At 33.4% G+C, this 21,794-nt stretch overlaps 3 protein-coding genes across 3 annotated transcripts; 2 read left to right on the top strand and 1 right to left on the bottom strand.

The window, feature by feature from the left end:
• Positions 1-1,399: 1,399 nt before the first annotated feature.
• LOC129891877 (uncharacterized) lies at positions 1,400-2,341 on the top strand. Its single transcript, XM_055967348.1, has 2 exons — positions 1,400-1,994; positions 2,223-2,341. Exons 1-2 carry the CDS (start codon positions 1,400-1,402, stop codon positions 2,339-2,341), a joined length of 714 nt encoding a protein of 237 aa, XP_055823323.1.
• A 3,808-nt stretch (positions 2,342-6,149) lies between these two features.
• On the top strand, positions 6,150-9,434 carry LOC129892121 (basic leucine zipper 61-like). Its single transcript, XM_055967670.1, has 5 exons — positions 6,150-6,848; positions 7,271-7,361; positions 7,497-7,623; positions 7,881-8,049; positions 8,914-9,434. The coding sequence occupies exons 1-4, from the start codon at positions 6,298-6,300 to the stop codon at positions 8,033-8,035; spliced, it is 924 nt and encodes a 307-aa protein (XP_055823645.1). The 5' UTR covers positions 6,150-6,297; the 3' UTR covers positions 8,036-8,049; positions 8,914-9,434.
• A 1,649-nt stretch (positions 9,435-11,083) lies between these two features.
• On the bottom strand, positions 11,084-17,358 carry LOC129891446 (uncharacterized). The gene is made up of 2 exons (XM_055966815.1): positions 14,809-17,358; positions 11,084-11,341 (listed from the first exon to the last, which is right to left on the bottom strand). The coding sequence occupies exon 1, from the start codon at positions 17,213-17,215 to the stop codon at positions 14,849-14,851; it is 2,367 nt and encodes a 788-aa protein (XP_055822790.1). The 5' UTR covers positions 17,216-17,358; the 3' UTR covers positions 11,084-11,341; positions 14,809-14,848.
• Between the last annotated feature and the right edge of the window lie 4,436 nt (positions 17,359-21,794).

Below are 21,794 nucleotides of genomic sequence, written 5' to 3'. Positions count from 1 at the left end.
AAGGGTTACATGGCCTACATGTGAAGTTAGTTTGGAGACAAAGTAAAAGAAAGCATAGGGCGTGCACAAACCATTCACGTGCCTTTCCCTTTTCTCCCACAGCTCATCTTCCACATTCTCACTTCCAATGGTGGAGCAATTTTTAACAAGAGGTTTAAAATCTGAAAAAGTAAATATACGAACTAATTAAAGGGCTTTGATATTTATTATTTATATTTAAAAATTATTTTAATCATATATACGTAGTATAATTTTTTGCTAAAGAAGTTCGGATGAACCCCTAATTAACGATCATGTGGCTCCGCCCCTGCGTCACTTCCCTCTCCTTCCATGCACCTATCCCTATATCTATATATTTTCCTCCTCATACTCATTTTGTTAAGTGTCACCACTCACCACATAGATAGATAGAATGAATGGGTGTTTTCTTATATGAATTTTGGATAGTTTTTACTTATGAGATATACGTCTTTTTTTGTGATTGAGTTACTTCAATTATTAGGAGTGTTAAAATATGCGGATTGAGCTGAATTTGAGTGAGTTAAAATTAATTAATAAACAAGTGGATTAAACTTATTTGGGAGGGTGGCGTGCATATGTATCTGAGTTTGGTGTCACTATTTAGGGTTGAGAAATATTTTTAGGTGCTGAAATTAATATTGTAAATAATTAAGAGTTTACATGCTTGAATAGAAATGATAATAAATAATTAGTACATTTGATAAAAATGTGTTGATGAATACTTTTTTGTTGAAGTGATTGAAATATTCTTAAAGCTATTTACAAAGAAAACATAAATTTAAATATAATCTTACATGAAAGGACAAATGACGGAAGAGATGGGGATGGAGGGAAGAGGTGGTGGAGTGTTTGAGTAAAATATTTTAAATTTTATTTTTAAAAATATAATTTCTTTTTTTGGGTAGAAATATTTTAGTTTTTAACTTTTAACTAATATTAATAGTTTATTTATTTTTTGTCAAAATGAAATATTTTATCCATGTGAAATGCCATGTGACATTTTTTTTGAGAGAGTAGAGGGAGTGTATTACACACACCAAGGTGTGTTTCTCAAACTAATAAGTAATATTTTAGGTATGAAATTCAAAAAAATTAATAGTTTAATTGTGTTTTTGACGCTTATCTCTTTAAAGATTATAAAACATATTAAGGGCAAAATCTTAAAGGCTTGAACAAACCCAAAATGTTGATAAGATTCATAGATTATTAATCATTTAAATTATGTCATTTATTTTAATTATACACATGATCAGACGCTCAATCAGAACATGCCTGTGGTTTTACGACTAATTAAGGCAAATGTGTATAATAAAATGGCTTGGCATAATTTAACTGATTAACTCATCTACTTAATGGACACTTGTTTTTGCTGACCAGAATGTTAAACAACCTTCATCAGCACTATCTATACACTGGTTTTCAAATGGAGAAAAGGGGTCCTCAAATTAACCATTTGAGTTTTGCAGATGACATTATTATTTTCACCTCAACTTCCAAGTATTCCCTTCAACTCATCATGAAGACTCTTCAGATGTATGAAGGCATTTCTGGGCAGCTTATTAATAAGGACAAAAGCCAAATCTTAATCCCTACCAATACACCTGTTGATATAATGGATAGAGTAGTGACCATCACTGGTTATAAATGCACTCATGGGCTTATGACATACTTGGGATGTCCATTGTATATAGGAAGACAAAGGGTCATATATTTCACTGGTATAGTTTCAAAAGTGATTGCTAAAATTCAAGGGTGGCAGACAAAGATGCTAAGCTATGGGGGTAGAGCCACTTTGATCAAATCAGTGCTTCAATCACTTCCTATACATCTGTTATCTGTCATAACCCCTACCAGAACCACTTTGAAACAAATAAAATGCCTTATTGCTGACTTCTTCTGGGGTTGGGATAAGGAGAAAAGGAAGTACCACTGGGCCTCTTGGGAAACCCTTAGCTTACCATATGAGGAGGGAGGTATTGGTGTAAAAAACTTGGAAGATATATACCTGGCAATGCAATACAAACATTGGTGGTTGTTCAGAACTAAGAGATCTTTATGAGGGGATTTTTTGAGAGCTAAATACTGCCAAAGAGCTCACCCTGTCACAAAAAAGTGGCACACAGGTCAATCTATCATGTGGAAGAACATGATGAAGAACAAAGGTGACATAGAACCTCACATTAAGTGGACCTTATGTTCAGGGAACTGCAGTTTCTGGTGGGATGATTGGCTGGGTATTGGCCCTCTAGCCAATCACTATGAATATATTCCAAGATTCAACAACTCCACTGTCTTCATGTTCTTGACAAATGGAAAATGAAATGAAGAGAAAATCAGGCAACAGGCCCCTCAACACATGATACACACAATTCTCAATACTAAAATCATGTACCAACAAAACACATTAGATCAAGCTCAATGGAAGCTGCAATCACATGGAAATTTCACTTGTAAATCAGCTTGGGAAAATGTGAGAAAGAAAAAAAACAAGACATTGATAGATAGGATGACATGGCATACTAACATCCCTTTCAAGGCTTTATTCTTGCTTTGGAGAGCATTGAGACACAAACTGCCAACCAATGATAAACTGATTTCTTTTGGGAGAGAAACTGCAGAGTGCTCATGCTGCTACAGGCCTGGTTTGGACAACATAGATCACATATTTGTCTCTGGAAGCTTTGCTAAACATATCTGGACATATTTCTCCAACTGGGGGGGAATCAGGCAGGACCACAACTCCATTAGAGGCATCTTGATGAGATGGTGGACCTACAAACCAAACAATGTTGTACATAAACTCATGTTGCAAGCCCTCCCTATATTTATTTGCTGGAATGTCTGGAAGAACAGGTGTGCAAGTAAATATGGAGGAAAGAAATCTAGTACTACTAGAGTGAAGTTCAATATAATCAAAGAAATATACATGCTTATTACTACAGCCTTTCCATATATCCAATGGCCACCAGCTTGGAAGGATCTAATTATTTGGATAGAAAACTATAAGCATGACATAAAAGTAACCCAGGTTAAATGGCTCAAACCCCCCCTAACATAGTTAAACTTAACACTGATGGGAGTGCCATAGGCAACCCAGGAAAGATAGGAGCAGGAGGCATAGTAAGGGATCATAAGGGTAATCTGATATATGCTTTTGCCTCTCCTTTGGGAGTTGGAACCAATAATCAAGCGGAAGTGCAGGCAACCAGTTTTGGCATTAATTGGTGCATTCAACATGGTTATAATAGAGTAATATTGGAAGTAGATTCGGAACTTGTGATCAAGTGGCTGAATCTGGACATCAAACCACCCTGGAACATTCAAAACTATGTTAATGAACTCCAACAACTGGTCCAACTGCTAGAATTCTTCCAATGCAAACATGTTTTTCGGGAAGCAAATTTTCCAGCTGATACATTATCTAAGTACAACCATACACTTGATAATACACAACACTTCTACAACCTTCAACAACTTCCACAAGAAACCAAGGGCTACATAAAGCTAGACAAGATAGGAATGGCAAGCTTCAGGAGAAGAAGATTAAAAAGGATAAAACAACCTCCTTGAACATTTTTTATCTCTAATGTTCCTAACTTGGCTACGATTGTTGTTGCTGCAACTTTCCTTGGACATACTTGGTACGACATGTCTAAAAAGAGCAAAGATGAAAAGAATTTCCCTAACCCATGCGAGATAGAAGGTTCGTATACTTGTTCTCTCAATGTAGCTATGCCTGAGTCGTAGCATAATTGAATAAGACTAGTGTAGGCTACTTTCTTGTATTCTCATGGAAGGGGAGAGTCTCCCTCATTTATGCTTTCTTAGTTGATTTGTACCGAGAGGAGTCCTCTCACAGGTTTAATGCTTTCTAGTTATAGTTAGTCTCTTTTTTGTATCGGGGGTGAGTTAGCCGACCTTAATAGGTTAGCCGACTTATGAACCACCATAAGATCGGAGGTAAGGTTTATGTCCCCCTCCTTGTATTTTATTTTGATTATTTATGTTAAGGTTTGGGGGTGTTGCTCAACCCTTGACTGTGCACGAGAGGTGGGAGCCTCGTGTAGGGTCTGTTCCCATAAAAAAAAAATGGACACTTGAGAATACGCGCAATTTTTTTCCAAATTTGAATCAATAGTGTTTAATGTAAATATTTTATCATGTGTTTAGAAGCTCAATTAGAACACATTATAATTTGATAGTCTTTTTTTTATATCTTCTCTAGAAGCTTCACCCTTTTTTCTTTGCGTTGTTGTATATGCATTTTATTATAAAAATAAAATATTAAATGCATATGTTAGTGGGTAATGTGGTAGAAGATGACTATTAGTTCTTATAACTTATATGACCATTAGTTCATGTAACCAGGGGCGGAGCCACCTTGAGTTCAGGGGGTTCAGGTGAACCCCCTTCGGCGGAAAATTATAATATTTATATATGTTTGAAATAATTTTTTTACGTATATATAGTAAATGTTGAACCCCCTTCGGCTAGTTTATGTGTCTACTCTTCAGATTTTGAACTTCCTTAATGAAAATCCTGACTCTGACACTGCTTGTAACTCTCATGGCCATTAGTTTTTTGCAACTCATATGACCATTAGTTTCTTATAACTTATGTAACATCCATCATATTTATCTACCCATATTACTACCCTTCATTCTACCTAGTGATTACATGAAAGACTTTTTTACCTATAAAATAATGGTGCATCTTTCTTTGTGTTGGGTAGGAGATAAACATGTTAAGTGTGAAAAAATATTGTAGAGTTAAGTAGTGAAAGAGAGAGTTGAGATAAAGAAAAAATTCTAAATCTTCAACTATATTCACTATATAAAAGAGAATCTTTATATGATGAAGGAAAATGTTCTTTTTGTGCAGCTTTGTATTTTTCAGCTAATATGGAGTTGTTTGAATCATACGACGTTGTTGTATCCTAGAGGGTACAAGTCAAGAGTTATATTGATGGATCGGTGTAGATTATGCCGCAATGGGCTTGAATCTCCTTAAAATGAGCGAAATATCCGCACCTCAGCCTAAATAATTATTTATACTTTTTTGTTTATTTTAGTTTCAATTGTAATTTATTATAATTTGTAATATATATACTAACATTTTGTTTTCTTAATGATTCGAACCCAAAATCTCAGAATTAGAAATGAAGGATGCACCATCCGAGCAACCTTTTTTATTTCTCATTTGAAAATTTAAATAAAATTTACTGATAAATTAAAAAAACAGACAATGTATAGCCTAATTTATTTAAAACAAGTTGAAAATGATACAACACATTCTACAGAAAGTATAGTACAGAGGTACTGTACAATCTGACATGATGAAATTCACATGCTGATTGATTGTTTTTGGATTAATTGGTGTAAGTAGCGAAAGAAGTTTGTGCTCAATCATGCCCTAAAGTTTCATGCAAGCCTGTGTGATTGACCATCTATTTCAATCAGACGGTGTTGAATAGCACGTGTATGACAGTTAACTTTGTACGTACAAACACTACAGTCGAATGTTCTTTCCTCCATTCAATCCTCCGAGTTTATTCGTTTCATTTTACTTGATCTTTTATATCAAGTATGTCAGATTAATAAGAATCAAATAATAGATAATACTTATAGTAAATCGACCCATAGGTTAGTACTAGTTATTAAAGACTTTTAGTTTAATATATCAATAATAAACTCAACGTAATTTTATAAGTGAAGTTTGATGAAGATAATATATATGCAAATTTTATTTCTACGTATATCTTGAAAAGATAAAAAAGATCGTTTTAAATAGAACCGCGACGAATACTATACTTTTGTATTTTGGTTCATATATAATTTAATTTAACAATCTTTTTATAAGGCAAAGGAGGGGAGATGGTCACAAGGGCACGTGGTCTCTGATTCCTCTACATTAAACTACTGCTACTTTCCAGTAATACCATTGAGACTCAACCTCTCTAACCAGCTGTAGATAGCTGTCCCAATCTTCCCATGTGACCCCCCCCCCCACCCCACCCTCCCCCACCAATCATTTCAGTGAAAGTTGAGATTGATAGATTCATTTTTAATCATACAATATACAAAAACCATAAGTTAAAATTAAAAAAAAAAATGTGTATATCATAATGTTGATAATCATCACCACCATGTCCTTGTGCTGGCTTTATATGTTCTTTTTTTTCTTCTAAATATTCCATGTTTTCTCAATTCACTATATAAATCACACTTCCAATTCTCATTTCTAGTTTGGCTTTTTCAATCCCTTCTTTTACTAAAAATGGCACATTTACCTCCAAGAGCGCCAAACATGACCCAAAATTGGCCTGATTTTTCACCACATCAAAAAATAGAAACCACCACTATCACTACTGTCAATCATCATCATCATAACCCTTCATGGGTAGACGAATTCCTCGACTTCTCATCCGCGAAACGAGGGTCTCATCGGAGATCCATTAGCGATTCCATCGCATTTCTCGAAACCCCAATGGTTGAAGAATGCCGAATTAGGCTATCAAGTTCGGGAACTCGGACAACGGACACTGAATTCGAGAGATTCGACGATGAACAACTTATGTCTATGTTTAATGACGACATTACAAATAATAATTCTGTAGAACATAACTCCAATCCTTCGTCACCTTCGGACCATAACAGTATAAATCATGAAGAAAAGAAAATGAATGTGTCTCATGAGCACCGGGAGCAGCAGCTTAAGATTGAACCTGAAGAAGTTGAAAGTTCATGCAAGTCCGATAATGAACAATCTGCTGCTGATCATGCTGATAATTCTAGCGAAAAAATCGTCGATCCTAAGAGAATTAAAAGGTAAAATAAAAGTTTTAATTAGTTAATTATTCACATGAGATTTCTGTTCATCCCTGAGCTCATCTTGTAAGACACCTACATTATCTTTTAACAGATGTATTGTTATTCAGAACTATCAGAAGTCACATTTCTTCAATAAATTGCTGAGATATAATTATTAGTTGAGTGATCATTCGAGAAATCAACTCTTAGTCAGATGCACTATACAATTATGATAGTACAAATTTTAACTTTCAATATTATTCTCGTTGCTTCTTAACCATCATTCATTAGTACAACACCAACATTATTTGATTCTAAATTTAGAGCAATATAGTGTACATTCGATATATTATAAATTTCTGAGCAGAATTATCTAATGGTTGTTGATAATTATTTGCTAATAATGATATTTTTGTTTTTAATTATTGTTTGTAATATAGGATCTTGGCAAACAGACAATCAGCACAAAGGTCACGGGTGAGAAAATTACAGTATATATCAGAGCTAGAACGTAGCGTTACTACACTTCAAGTAAGCAAAATAATAATTCCCACATAATTTTATTTTCTATAGTAATTAATGACATTAAAAGTTAATTTGGAGATTTTAGAGTATTTAATTATATAATTTAATCTTATATTTATTTATTTTCTTGATTTTGTGAAGGCTGAAGTTTCAGTATTGTCACCAAGAGTTGCATTTTTGGACCACCAACGTCTGGCGTTAAATGTTGACAATAGTGTCCTCAAGCAAAGAATTGCAGCTCTTGCCCAAGATAAAATATTTAAAGATGGTAAATTAAAATTACTTCTTTTTCACTCCACTATATATTATACAATTCTTTTTTCCTATATATGTAGCTTCTTTTCTACTCATTAATTATTTTAATCCCTCCCTAGCTACATCAATTAGTCCAATATAATTTATATATATACAATATAATTTTCGACGAAGAGATCACCATTATTTTTCAAATTGATTGTTATATGTAAGTTTAATTGTCTAACATGACATTTTATTTATTTATTTTGTGTGTGGAATATAATATAGCTCATCAAGAAGCATTGAAGAGAGAAATAGAGAGGCTAAGGGAAATATATTACCAACAGAACTTAAAGAAGATGGAAAATGATGATGATGATCACCCAATAAAGACACAACAAGATGATAATGGCTCTGAGAAGAAAGAACAGATTGTCAACTGATTCTTCAGCTATAGGTACACTTTTGTTGTTATTTCAGTAAGATTTATGTGTTACCTCGGTGGCGGAGTCAAAAAATTTAGAAAAGAGTGTACAATATTAAATATATATTCATAATAGTTAATATTTAACCTCTACAATAATAATATAATTAGTGTAATCCCACAAAGCGCGCAGGGTCTGAAGAGTGATAGAATGTATTCAAACCTTATCTCTACCTCAAAGGTAGAGAGACTGTTTCAACATTTAATCTTTGTACAACACATAATTTTCCGATAAAGAGCACGCACCGGACCACCATATTAGCCTAAGGTGGCTCCGCACATGGTTACCATCTACGGGTCCATTGTGAGTATGTGTTCTCTTCACTCTTAAAATTAGCTAGGGACCTCAGGTATGGTTGAGCTTATAAGGAGATTAATAGAAAAACCCATGATAGAAAGCGTTAATTCTAATTTTTTTGTGACATCAATTTGAATTAACTAGACCAGTAAGTATACGTTATTAAAAAAATAAAAAGACTTAGTATGTTAAAAAATCAATAAATAATTGAGAATAGTAATAATAAAAAAAGAGTAGGAAATTGTTACCAACAAATAGTAATGTCATAATTAATAGTAATAGCAATAATTTCCATGAAAGAATGATTTTTCTTACTGACTAATGCATTAGAAGTGAAATTTTAAAGCAACATTAAGTTATCTTCGAGCAATTTATATGTCATAGGTTAATTTGAGTCGTAAAATCAACTATTGATATTTGTTTTAGATATATACTATCTATATTATACTATTTTAAAATATAAAACCTTCTTCGAATTCTATATAAACGTAAAATACTTTATGCATCGAATTGTTTAATGGCCTCATTTGTGTATGCAGGAATGTAGGTTGAGGAGAAGCACTAAGCAGATTCATGTGGTGTTTGGACCTACCAAGAAAGTTTCTTATTATGGAGGGGACAAGATAAGGTCACTTGAATTCCTGCATTTAACTCTCAATTTCTAGGGGACCATATAAACAACTTACTTTGTTTTTCTGCTTAGGGATGAGTGTGTTTATTATTTTTATTATTTTTCAATCATTAATTTCTCTATATATTTTTTTAAAAAATAATTCTATCAACTACTTTCAAAAAAATTTATTGTTGGAAGGGGCATGTGGAGTTCTTATATTGGGGATTGTGACTTGTCAGTTTAGTTGTTTGATGTCAGGGTTATGGCACTTTCTTTTTTATCAGTGTCTTTTGTTGTGAATGGTTTTTATTCATTTTTTTTAATCTTGTTATTATGTATTATTTTACTCTCTCTCAAGAGAGTAATAAAATTGGTAAATGTAAATATTTCTTTCATTTTATTTTTATTGAATCTTAATTTCTAATTAGTGAGAGTCGGTTCTATTTATTTTAGTATTGCATAAATTGTCTATTGAGACAAATTTAGCATTTTTTATATCTGATACTTATCGTCATGTTGAGATTATTCTGCGTCAGTTAATATATAAATATATATGAACGGCGATACTAAAAAGGTTCTTGACAAATATATGGAACCTTAGGTACCATTTGACCATAAATATATTTGGAAAAAAATTAATTTTTTTTTTGGGAATTAGTGTTTGATTATATAACCTGTCATTATTTAGCAAATATATTTGACAAACATATTAAGTTTCTAAATTGTAGAAAAAATTAGAATTTGAGCCAAATTCTAGTATTTGGTAATTTTAAATTTTTTTAAAAATTATCCCAAACTTTTATATTTTATAAAACACTCATTATTTGTTAATTCTAATTAATATCTATATACAACCAACTCCATTTAAAAGAATTAACAACCTATTTTTAATGGGTTATATAAATTATACTGAATCACTAACAAGTTTGAGTATGCAATTATTGTACTTCTCTTGGCCATATTGTTGTTTTTGTTGTCGTTGATTGTTATCAATTATGTTATAATGTCATTTTTAACGGAACATGTTCATTATAAAGTGATAATACAAACTTATGAATAATTTTATTATTTTTTTAGAACTTACGAGTATAAATCATTTATATTTTTTAAAAGTCAAATATTTCTTCCAAAAATAGTGTTTGGCCATAATTATTCTTACACTTTTCGGAACTTAAACTCTAGAAAAAACATTTTGCCATATCAGAAATTAATTTCAAGTTAAATTTCGGAATTTTAAAAATATCAAAAAGTTATTTTCATTTTTCACTCTAAATTACTCATAAAAATTCAAACACAACTTCAATTTATATTTATTGTCAATCTTAAAGTGACTATTATTTTGAGAGAAATTTCAACTAAAGAGATAATTAAAATGGAACGAAGGGAGCACAATATCAACATGACATTTTAATTAACCTCATGAATATTAAATTCTAAATTTATAATAAAAAAATTACAGTGAGTTTAATATTCAATAGTGACAATTTCAATGTTGTGGTCAGTCATCAAATTGCCTTTGACTGTCAGTCAATGGTGAAGACTTGTAAAATCTGAATTCTGGGGCCAATAAAAATTAAAAACAAGATAAAAAAGTGAAAGTGTTGCAAAAAAGATAAATTCTTTTAAGCCAAAAGTACAAATAAAGCTTTCAGAAAGTTGAGCAAGCACATGCACATAAAATTGTGCATATAATTCACCTGAAATTTATTTATAGTTAGAGCTAAAAATTGGAAGTACTCCATTAAAAGTGATAAATAATTCAACTTTCAAATTTGTCATTCTATGAGAAGCACATGCTATGTTTTGTTTTCCATCACAATTATTGGAAAATCAATACGGTTGAAATTATTCTATCCTTAACTGAATCTCAAGTTGGAGCATTGAAAATGAAAAACCATTCGATAATAAAAGATTTACCCATCTTAGTGGTCTACCCATTGTGCGACTCTAGAAAGGTCGGACAGTAATATTTGGATACGAGATGATAACAACAACAATATACTCAATATAGTCCCACAAATGGGGTAGAGAGTACATTGGAGTAGAGAGGTTGTTTCCGATGGACAAGAGCTGGAGTACATAGTAATACAATATACTATTGTAAATCCAAAAATTAATACATAAAACCAAAGTCATATCCCTATGCAATAATCACATTAGAACAACATTCATCAATACCTGATGTCAGAATTTTAAGTACTTGAAACTTCTAAAGCATTACAAAGAAGGCCCCAAAAACAAAATTTAGATAAATCAGCCTGAGCTATAGTAAAGCCTTCTCCAAAATGCTTGCATAACCACCCTTCCGGCAAGTAATATAAGAAGCAACATGTAAGTTAAACATCTGCAAAATCCTGCATTGTAATACAAAAATCTATTAGATACACAGATAAGCAAGTTATGCAGACAGCAGCAAACATTGGGAAACACCAAAACAGGCCTACTCAAATGTATGCAGACAATGCAGAAGGTCGATGATTTTTCTCGTGGAAAAGCAAAGTTGGTGACTCTTTTTGCTTTGCAATGTATCCCCAAACAATAAGAAAATACTTCTACTAAAATTGTTGCTTCAAATATCTGTCTTGGTACAAATCAGTTTCTAGTTTGAGCTACTAAAGCTGCATTATTACCAAGGATTGCAAGTATATTATATAATTTTGAAAATTTCATGATAATATATGCAAACTTATTAGAAATTTTATCACTGAAACACCCGAGAGGAAAAGTGACAGACTAGACGTATTCTACTTTCCTTTTCTTTGTTGGAGGTGATTTAGAAATGGGACATTATGGTCACGACTAAGAGGTTCTCTTTCAAAATCTATTTGGCAACAAGTAACGACTGAAATGTTGTTGATTGTCTTATTATCCTAAACATATTTCATAATGTAGCAGGTAAAGATCTCAAATGAAAGACAACTCCATGACAAGAAAGCAAAAACATACAGAAGAATACCAATTTTCAATTAAGCGAAGAGAATTGACTAATGCATAATACAAGTTCATTCCCGTACTGTAGCTACAGAAACACAGGACACTTGATACCTATTTGAAAATCTTGAAGCTCTCTTTTTGGTGCTTTATACCATCCTATATCGGAATCTCAAAAGACAACAGAGTTCCCAAATTATAATGCAAAATCAGATAGCAAGCACCGACAATAGAACTGAAAAAAATATAAAAAAGGAGAGAAAAGATAAACAAAAGGAGGACGGAAGAAGGAAGACGAACTTCCTCCTTTAGAAAGCAACATACCGAGTAGATTCCCACAAGCGGGGTCTAGGGAGGTTGAAATGTACGTAGACCTTACCTCTACCCTTGTGGGTAGAAAGGTTGTTCCGATAGACCCTCAGTTCAAGAAAAATAGCTTTTCAGAAAATGATTTGAAAGAAAAGCAAGAGTAAAAGCTACGATAAAATACTGAAGAAACACATATTATGGATAAGCAAAGTGAAAGAAACAACAAGAGTAATATAATCTAAGCAACATGCTCAAGAGCAGATGTTTTAATTTCTACTTTAATGGCATATACCAGATACACATTAACGCTAAAAAAGATTAGTCCTAGATATTGAAGTACTAGGGCCAAAGTAGAGTCCTGCATGACATCCTCTATATACTTTACACAGTAATCATTACTGTCATTTCAGGAACTCCAGGTAGAATACCAAATAATTTTCGCATGGAGTACCTTAACCCAAAATGACTTCCAATCCACCACACTTATGCAATTCCTCATATGACATTCTTTTTTTTTGGATAATGGCAACATTCTACATATTACCAGGTATACTGCTATACCAACTGTATAGTCCCCCAAAACAGACAATTACAAAAAAGAGGAAACTTCATGGATATGTTTTCCTTCTTACGTGTAGTCTAAAACATCAAAACTATATTCAATTTCTACTACAAAAAAATAAAGGGCTAAGCACTTCATCTTAACTTTTTGATATTGCATTGCTTATCTCAAAACACCTCTGATTTCTCTCCCCACACAGCCCACCAAATAAATGCTGGGACAATCTCCTATTTCTCCTTTTGGTTGGATAAAATTCTTTCTCCGGCCCCAATTGTCTACTATCTCCTTTAAATTTCCTTGTATCACCCATCTGAATCCCCTCAAATTAATAAAGATTTCCCAAATCTGATCTGTCCACTTGCAGTGTAAAAAAAGATGATTGGTTGTCTCTACTTGTTCCCCAAATAGATAGCATAAGACATTCTTACTACTCTATCAAGGCGGTTTAGAATATTTCATAAGTTACTGATTTTCTCCGATTCAACCAGGAGAAAGGTGCTGCAGGTTGTTACTCTCTAATGTTCCCAAAAACTTCCCACAACAGTTCTACGTTGTATTTTGATGATATGGTGCCCTTGACCACCATCATCGAAAAAATTGGCAGTGGCCTCAAACTCAGGTGTCCAGATCATTACTTAATCCATTCCCACTTCGAAACAACTTTTCTAACTAGACCATCGGAAGAAAATTTTTAGGACACCTTTTAATAACTCAATACAACATGCTTCTTCTTTTTCTATATTCTTATCAAAGTAAAAAGCATCTTGCAGGGCTCGCAAATACTGGACAACATAGTGACATACACATTTTACTATTATCTTTTCTCGTAAAATTAAAAGCGCATATTTTACAATAATCCTCCTTTTCAAGAAAAAATATTACAATTATCTTTTTTTATATATATAAACATTTATATATTCTGGATAGTAAAGGTAAATCTTAATATCCATTAGAAGGGACATGTGAAGATTCAGTTTGGGGCAAAGAAAATAGATGTTTTACAGAAAAGGCAAATGATCAAATTTTGAATGCTTTACAGTAAAATTCCAAGAAAAGACAGACATGAGATTAAAGATTGACACATACGATTTAAAATTTTCCAATGACAAAGTGCACATTTCATCCTAAATAAAGAGCAAAGTACAGGTCTGAGATTGTGAAGATGGTAGGAATGGCTTAGTTGAATGAAGGAGAATGGGATAAAATAGTAATTGAGCCTAGATCCACTTGTATGTAGTCAATTGAAGGATGAGGTAAACAAGGAAATGGTAAAGCAAAAAACCCAACAAATAAGTTATGTCTCATGCAAAACCTCAGAAGAAATACATTTGTAGCAAGCAATATCCATCCGTCCACAATGACCTACTTTTCGTTTTAGCTAGTCCAGAAACAACTAGACCCATTTACTTAATTGGAATTATCTCCTACTCTCACAATAAAAACTTGCTTTCTCTTAGTTTATCTTCAATTTGATCTACGTTCAACTAGGCATTATACCATTTTAGCTAGTGATGTTTTAACACTTGTATCATAAAATAACAATACCATATTCTATTCAACTTTCTCCTCTTCATCTATATGTAAGTCATAGTAGGTCATGTATTTTAGATAATTAGATATGTTCCAATATTCCAATAATTTATTTGGAAATATCTGATTTCCAAGTCTTTACTGTTCCTTTTCTTTATATACTCAATTTCAAAGCATCCAGCATGTTTACTGCTCCTTTGATTTAATATACTCAATTTTCTTGTAGAAGTGTCCAACATCTGTAGTGACTAAATATTTTACCCTAATTGAAATAATCATGTTAACTGCAACATAAAAGTGGTGAGTGAAAGAAAAATAATGGAAAAATAGACCAACATATAATAGGAAAGGGGAACAATGCAACAAAAAAGACCTTTGACGATTGACATATTGAAAAAAGGCTTCATGCAAAGCAGAGGATGGGAGCATGGAGATTATCATACATGATAAGGTAGAAGACAACATAAAGCAACATAAGTTTGCATTTACCCGTATTTCAACCATCCTATTGAAGATTTGGCAAAGTAAATCATTCATCTGTGGGGCAGTCGGGAGTTTCTGAAACTTTATCCTCACTTTCCGGAACTTTACTTTTTGGACTCATGTTTCTGAGGTCCTTCGCTATATCCTCAAGGCCCATCAACCTTTTATCCAGCATCTGCACCTTATCCATAAAATTCTCAAACTGACCAGCATATTCTTCCTCTGCTTCTTTTGCTTTTTGTTCCAAGAACAAGCAATTGGATCGAGTTTCTTCCTCTTGCTTGAGGCGTAGCTTTTCCATTTCAGCAGCGCTCAACATTAGACCTCCAGGACCAGCATCTTTGTAGTATGGTTCTTCAGGCAGCTGGAACTTTTTCCTATACTCGGAGAACTGTTTCTGGGTTTCCTTCAATGCCTTCCTGTAACCATCCAAAATATTTCCCATCATAAAAAGCTCCCGTTCAAGACGACAAATATCTCCGTCCCTTTTTTGTATTTCCTCACATTTAGACTTATGCAAGTGTTCAATTACGCTGTCCCTTTTATGCAATTCGCTAATAAAAATTTGCTGGTTCATGCTGAGTTGATCCTCATTTTGTTCCTTTGCTTCATACATCATCCTAGCCTTCATCATTAGCTGCTGCATTTGCTCCATGCATGATCCAAAATCTAATGGCTTCTCGTCCCATTCACCCTCAATCCTCAACCTCTTGTTGCTGCTATTGAGAGAATGATGAGCCACATCAGGCTCAATCTCAATCTCTCTCTTACTTCCACTACCAAAAAAGGGACCACCTGTATGCATCTCATCTCTAGAGGCGAGAAGCTCATCTGAAGAGTGATCATGAAGTTGCCCCTGTGAAGTAAATGCAATCTGTGTACTTTCCATCGTTTGAAGTAGATTTCCCGTCAACCCATCCCCAACAAGAGTATCCTCACTAGGCATAACATCAAATCCATCTTCAACCTCATGCCTCTCTGCTCCTTCATCCTCCTCCTCAATATCATCATCATTCTCATTATCATTGTCATTGTAATTGTTATTGTCGTTGTCATTGTCACCTGCCAACTCATGGTTTTCTTTCTTCTCCTCATCATTATCCATAGACACTGCTTCCTGCATCTTACATCTCTGTAACAAAGGCTCATTTGCATCTGTTCTTTCATCAAAAAGCCACTGTTTCTCTTCCTCTTCCACCACCTCCTTCTCTTCCTTGTGTTCCTCAACATCCATCATCTCCACATCCTTCACCTCTTGCTTCTGGCCAAGATCCTGCCCCAACGTCAATTCAATACTCAGTTCCTCCCCTAAAGCTCCATCCAATTCTCGAGCTTCGATTGACCCACCAACTCTTGCGTTGTCCTCGTTACCACAGTCATCCTCCTCCTTCACATCAGCTTCAGACTCCACCTTTTCTGGCTCTTCACTAAACAATACCTGCTCACGCTGTGACTTTATCAAGTATTGCAAATGTGCAGCATAATAACAGTCCACTAATTGGTCCCCTTGAGTCAATTCTTTCTCCACCATGAACCAGAACAATCCAGCCCAATCCACTTTCTCAGGGTGCCCATCTTTTATAGCCTTAGTCCAACTTAAGACCTCATTAGGCATTATCCACGCGTCCTCATGCAAAAGCACCCAAATTGACACAAAGTTCTCAAGAAAGCTTATTGACTCCTCAGACAATGGATCAGCATCCAAGTCCATACCATCAACCACAGCAACACTACCTTTGTCCTTCTTCAAAGGCAGCTTAAGCGCCCGCCCTAAATCAGCTCGATTAACCGCAATTCTAAAATCATTAACATAACTATACCTCAACTTAGAATCATAAGTAGCAATCAACTGTGCAATCAAATCCGCCCTTAAATCTCGATCAAATTCTATATGCACAAAATCCCATAACCCCAAACGCCTCAGTAACTTCTCATGCCTATCAAAATCAAGAATCTTGGAGGGGAAAAAAGGAACAGGCTTTAGGTTTTCCTTAAGCGTTTGCAATTTTTTCTCAATAGCTTGCAACTTCTTTGTGCTGCATTTACCCTTCTTGCGCTTAAAGCGCTTGTGGGTATTAGTGGGTGACATCATTCGAAGGTCAGTAACACTTACCTCTGTATCTGCAATAGGTAGAACCACAGTTAAACAAAAATCAGCATTTGCATCAGACGTAACAACTTCAGTTTTATTCTGATGAGCGTTTTCTAGGTCTTTTTCATCAAGAATCACATCTGGGGTCTCTTGATTTTGTGGACTTATGGTGGGATTTTCTTGATTTTCAGGATTAAGGGGTTCCAAGATTTGGGGTTGAGATTGAAATTGTGTGCGTGGGTTTTCTTTGTCTGGTTCGTTTGCTTTGTTGGAATCGTCAATGGTTTGTTCTTGATTTGGGGAGTTTGAAGAGGCTGACATATCTAGATATAGGAACAGTTTCTTACTCTGGGAAGGAGCAAGAAATTGAGCTTTTTGAAGGATCAAATTCAGACGATTTTTGATTTTTCGAGAAGAACAGTAGCTGGGTTCAGTCTTTTTATTTCCTTTTCATTGTCCTTTTCTTTCCAAATGGGCTCGGATCAACATTCAAACAATTTTTTTAAAAAAATGACCCATATAATGATTCAACTAGTTTAAAATTGGTTGATTTTTTTTTTTGCCATTTAAATTGGTTGATTGATACTATAATATTTTTGTTGTCCTAATTTTATAATTAATATGATTGTATAAATCTAGAAGCAACAGGATTAGAAATATAGAAATATAAGAGACAAGGTGGATCGATTTTAGTGGGAGATAAGAGGTGGAAAGGGACAGGTGCGAAGCAATAGCCATTCTAAGGTAATCAGTCGGACACTCTTCACGGAAAAATTACACTAGGTATATATGTCAAATCCTAGGTTTAAGAGATATATATTGAAAGTTTAACACATTTGACACAAGCTCTCCCTTCGGTGCAAGTCACTTCATACACTTGCGATTATTCTTTCTTCAAACAAATACATTTAGTTTTGTTTATTAATTTTAGTTCACCTAAAATTCTTATATATTCCTCAAGTTCCATAATTCTTAATATTACAATTTAAATCAATATATAGTTGTATATATATGAATAAATTATTTATTTGAAATATGTTATTATATAGATAGTAATTGTATTTATAATTTTATCCAACATAGAATGCTCTTTTGAAAACAAAAAAAAAGGTTATATGTAAATATATATATATAGATATATGGACCCCAACTAACTTGTTGACGATTTTTAGAACCAATCCTCTAATTCCTCCACCACCTCACTCATAGATATGGTGGATTATCAGCACCCACCCATAATCCCTAAACCAAAAGCTAAGGTTCTATCTTATAGAATGTTCTCTTGCCTCTATTATTCTCGCAAATTTTGCACTTGTCAAGCTCTTGGAGGACACCAGAATGCTCATAAGTGTGAAAGAGGCGCATAGATGTTGTAATATGTTCTCCACCACCACCGACTCCTTTGACTGTAACAACAATAATAGTAATATGATCTGCCTCCATTTTCTCCAGAACAATAAAGACATGGAGCCACCTTATCTCATCATGCCTCAACAAAACATATATATAAAGCTGAAATCAATAAATTCATTTTATCTTTTTTAAAAAAAAAAACTTTTTTTCTTTGATTTGTGTTTAATATAAATCTAGACTCGTTTGTTCAATTAGTATTTCACTTTATACACAGTAATTCATATATTTTTATTATATAAAATCAATACAACAAATTATTTTTATATATTATTTGTAATTGATAAAAATAAATATTTGGATTGTTCATGGCTGAATCATCGGGTTAAATAAAATAACATTAAACTCACTTATTCTTGATAACCCTTGATAAAATTTCTGATTAGTCATTGGGATTAAGACATATAAAGAGCAGAAGCACGAATGTCTTGATAAAGAAGGATGAAAGGTTGAAAGTGATAGGTCTAATGAGGTAGATATAGATGGAGAAAAATTACAGAAAGGTGATTAGACATGTCATGACATATCTTCAACTCACTAATTACATGATCCTAAATAAGTTGAAAAAATGAAAATTGAGGATTATGGTAGACTGTAGATGGTTAATAGGTAGTCGCACAAAATCTCTATTTTCTGTACGATTTTGCTCTTTCTGGTAAGGGAGCATGATTCTAATTTAGAACAACTTGCATTACTCCCTTGTCTACTTATCAGTATCATTATTATTATTCTATTATTATCTTATTCCTTAATTGCAATACTAATTCTGTTTCTTTCTGTTGTAATACGCTAGTTAGGAAACTTACAGATTTTCTCTTTGCTGAAGATGATCGTCTACAACAATCACAACTCGAGTATTGATCGTCGTGAATTTGTAGCTCCGCCTTAATCCTAGCCGTTTTCTAGACAATTTAGAGTGTGTCGTTTGATACTCATAATGATGTTAATATAGACAATATTAGGGCGTACGTTTAGATTGACTAATGGGCTGATTCACTTAGCTAGCATCATTTATGGGTGTATTAGGCCCAAAAGACATTTTACTAACAATTTCACTTGGATTATTTGATTATTTTTTAGGTAGAATTCATCGGCAGACGTTCACTTAAATACCTCAAAAGGCCTTGTTCATTTTAGACGCATATAGAGGGTTTTCATTGTATCATTTTGACACCTTTTGTTAAGATAATATTCTGAGTGTGATACACTTATTATCAATGCGTGAAAGACAGTTATTTGTCAGCCATCATTTTCTAAAGCTTAAGCTACTTCAATGGAGAAATAGATCCAATGGTGCTACAAGGAGAGGAAAGGAAATCACCGGTGAATTAGCTTGCTTGACTTTGGTTCTTCGGTGGAGGTAGGTTATGGTTTTATTCTATATCATAGATAGACTCTTAATAGTGATTGATATTCATTGAGTAATATGTGAAGTTTACTACGCATTTAATTATTGTGGTTTGGATGGTTGATATGTTGTTGTGATTGGTCTGAAATTTCGAGATCGTGAAATCCATAATCTTGAACTTGCCCTATCAAAAATGGTGTCTTGAATAAAGAAGGCTTGATGAAATATTGTTAATGAAGTAGAATGTAATCACGAAGAATGATAAATTAATTATATTTGGATCGGGTGTCATGTTCCGACAAAGTATATTTGGATCGGGTGTCACGTTCTAACACGATATATTTGGATTGGGTATCACATTCCGATACGGTATATTTGAACCGGGTGTCACATTCCGGCAATATTAAAGAAAAACAAATTAAAATGGCTTAATACTACCCAATCTCCATAACTCATTTTCCAAAAGATTGTGATGTGAAGGCTTGAGTCCTCACGTGTGATTTTGATATTGTTGACTGGTTATGTAATTGTTCATTGGTTGTCTCCTGTTAAGTGTTATGGTTGATTTTTCGCTACTACTTTATGCATATTGATTTCTATTTTGAGTCGGCCGATGATATCTACTCAGTACATGTTGTCCTGTACTAACCCTACTTGTATCTTTTCTTATTTTATTTTGTGGAGTGTAGAGAGTGTTCCACCGACTTCGACTCGACCTCAGCTCTAGTCAGTCTCAAGATCATCGGATTTCAGAGTGAGCTATCCTTCTAGCTCGTGATGGATTCTCTCGGGTATGGCATGGTGTCTTTAATATTCGGACACATTTTGTTATTTGTTTATTCTGGTGTTTGATATTTTCAGACTTAGTTTTAGAATATAGATGTCCTTCATGTGATGACTTTCAGATTTTGGGGAACGTCAAGTAATAGATTTTAGTGGCTTTTGTTATTTCTGACTTTAATAAGATTGAGTTTCCGCATTATTGTCGTGATTTATAAGTTGAATCGTTAATGTAAGTTGGGGTTTGTATCGTTGATTCTCCCACCTAGGAGATTAAGTGTGGGTGCTACTCACGACCCATTTTGAATCGTGACACTATTTATTAATAAGATGCTTATCTGGAAACAATATAATTTCCATGTTAAAATTAAAGTATTTTATCTCTGATTTTTCTAAATTGTGAGCATTTAAAATGGAGATAGGTGTTTTAACGAAGGACAGCACATCACATCATCCTTGTCTTTTTGTTGAGGAGATTCTAGTAGTTGGTCAACATGTAACTTCATTGTTCTATGATTATTTGAAGGTAGGGATGTTCATGATTCGGATAAAAATCAATTTAAATTAAAAAGTTGAATCAAATTAATTAAATAAATTAATTTTATTTGGGTTTGATTTGATTTGATTTTAGATTTTTAAAAATCGATAGAATTTGGTTTGATTTTGATTTTATTCAAAAAAATTGAAAAAATAATCAAATCGATACGATAAGTTATAGACATATATATTATTATACATACATAATATATTATTTTTATATAAAAAAAATCTTATATATGTTTTCATCAAAATTTATTTATAATGCGTTACTTTCAAAAATAGCAAATATTAGGCTTTAAATAGGACTTCTTAGCTACAGTTTCACTAATTATAATTCGTAGTTATACATTGATTTGCTATGTATTTATATTTTTTGTATTTTTTTTTGCATATTTAAGAGAAAAATGCAAAAACAAACCGATCTGTATCAAAATGAATACATATTAGGAAAAGAGAGGCGAGCGAGAGATCAAAAAAGGGAGAAGAGAGGATAAATACATGTTGTATTCATTGTATCACGAATACAAAAATACAAAATACAAATACAGTTGAATACAAATTTAATTTTTTTTTGAATATTTTGAATACAATTAATATAAAATACAAATCTCTCACCTATATTTGATTAGATACAATTTATACATAATACATTTCCACCATGGGTTGTGATGCAGTGATGAGACTGCTTCACCCTTAATCAGAGGTCTCAAGTTCGAGCCCTGGGAATGGAAAATTTTTTTGTTGGGAGCGTCACCCTCAAATGGGCCCTGCAGTGCGTCATCCAATTTAGTCGGAGCTCCATGGGCTCCGGACACCGGATAA

Source organism: Solanum dulcamara, chromosome 6, assembly GCF_947179165.1.
Source record: "Solanum dulcamara chromosome 6, daSolDulc1.2, whole genome shotgun sequence".
Classification (NCBI taxonomy): Eukaryota; Viridiplantae; Streptophyta; class Magnoliopsida; order Solanales; family Solanaceae; genus Solanum; species Solanum dulcamara.
The sequence above is the reverse complement of the archived record's forward strand: the minus strand, read 5'-3'. Positions and strand labels throughout refer to the sequence as shown.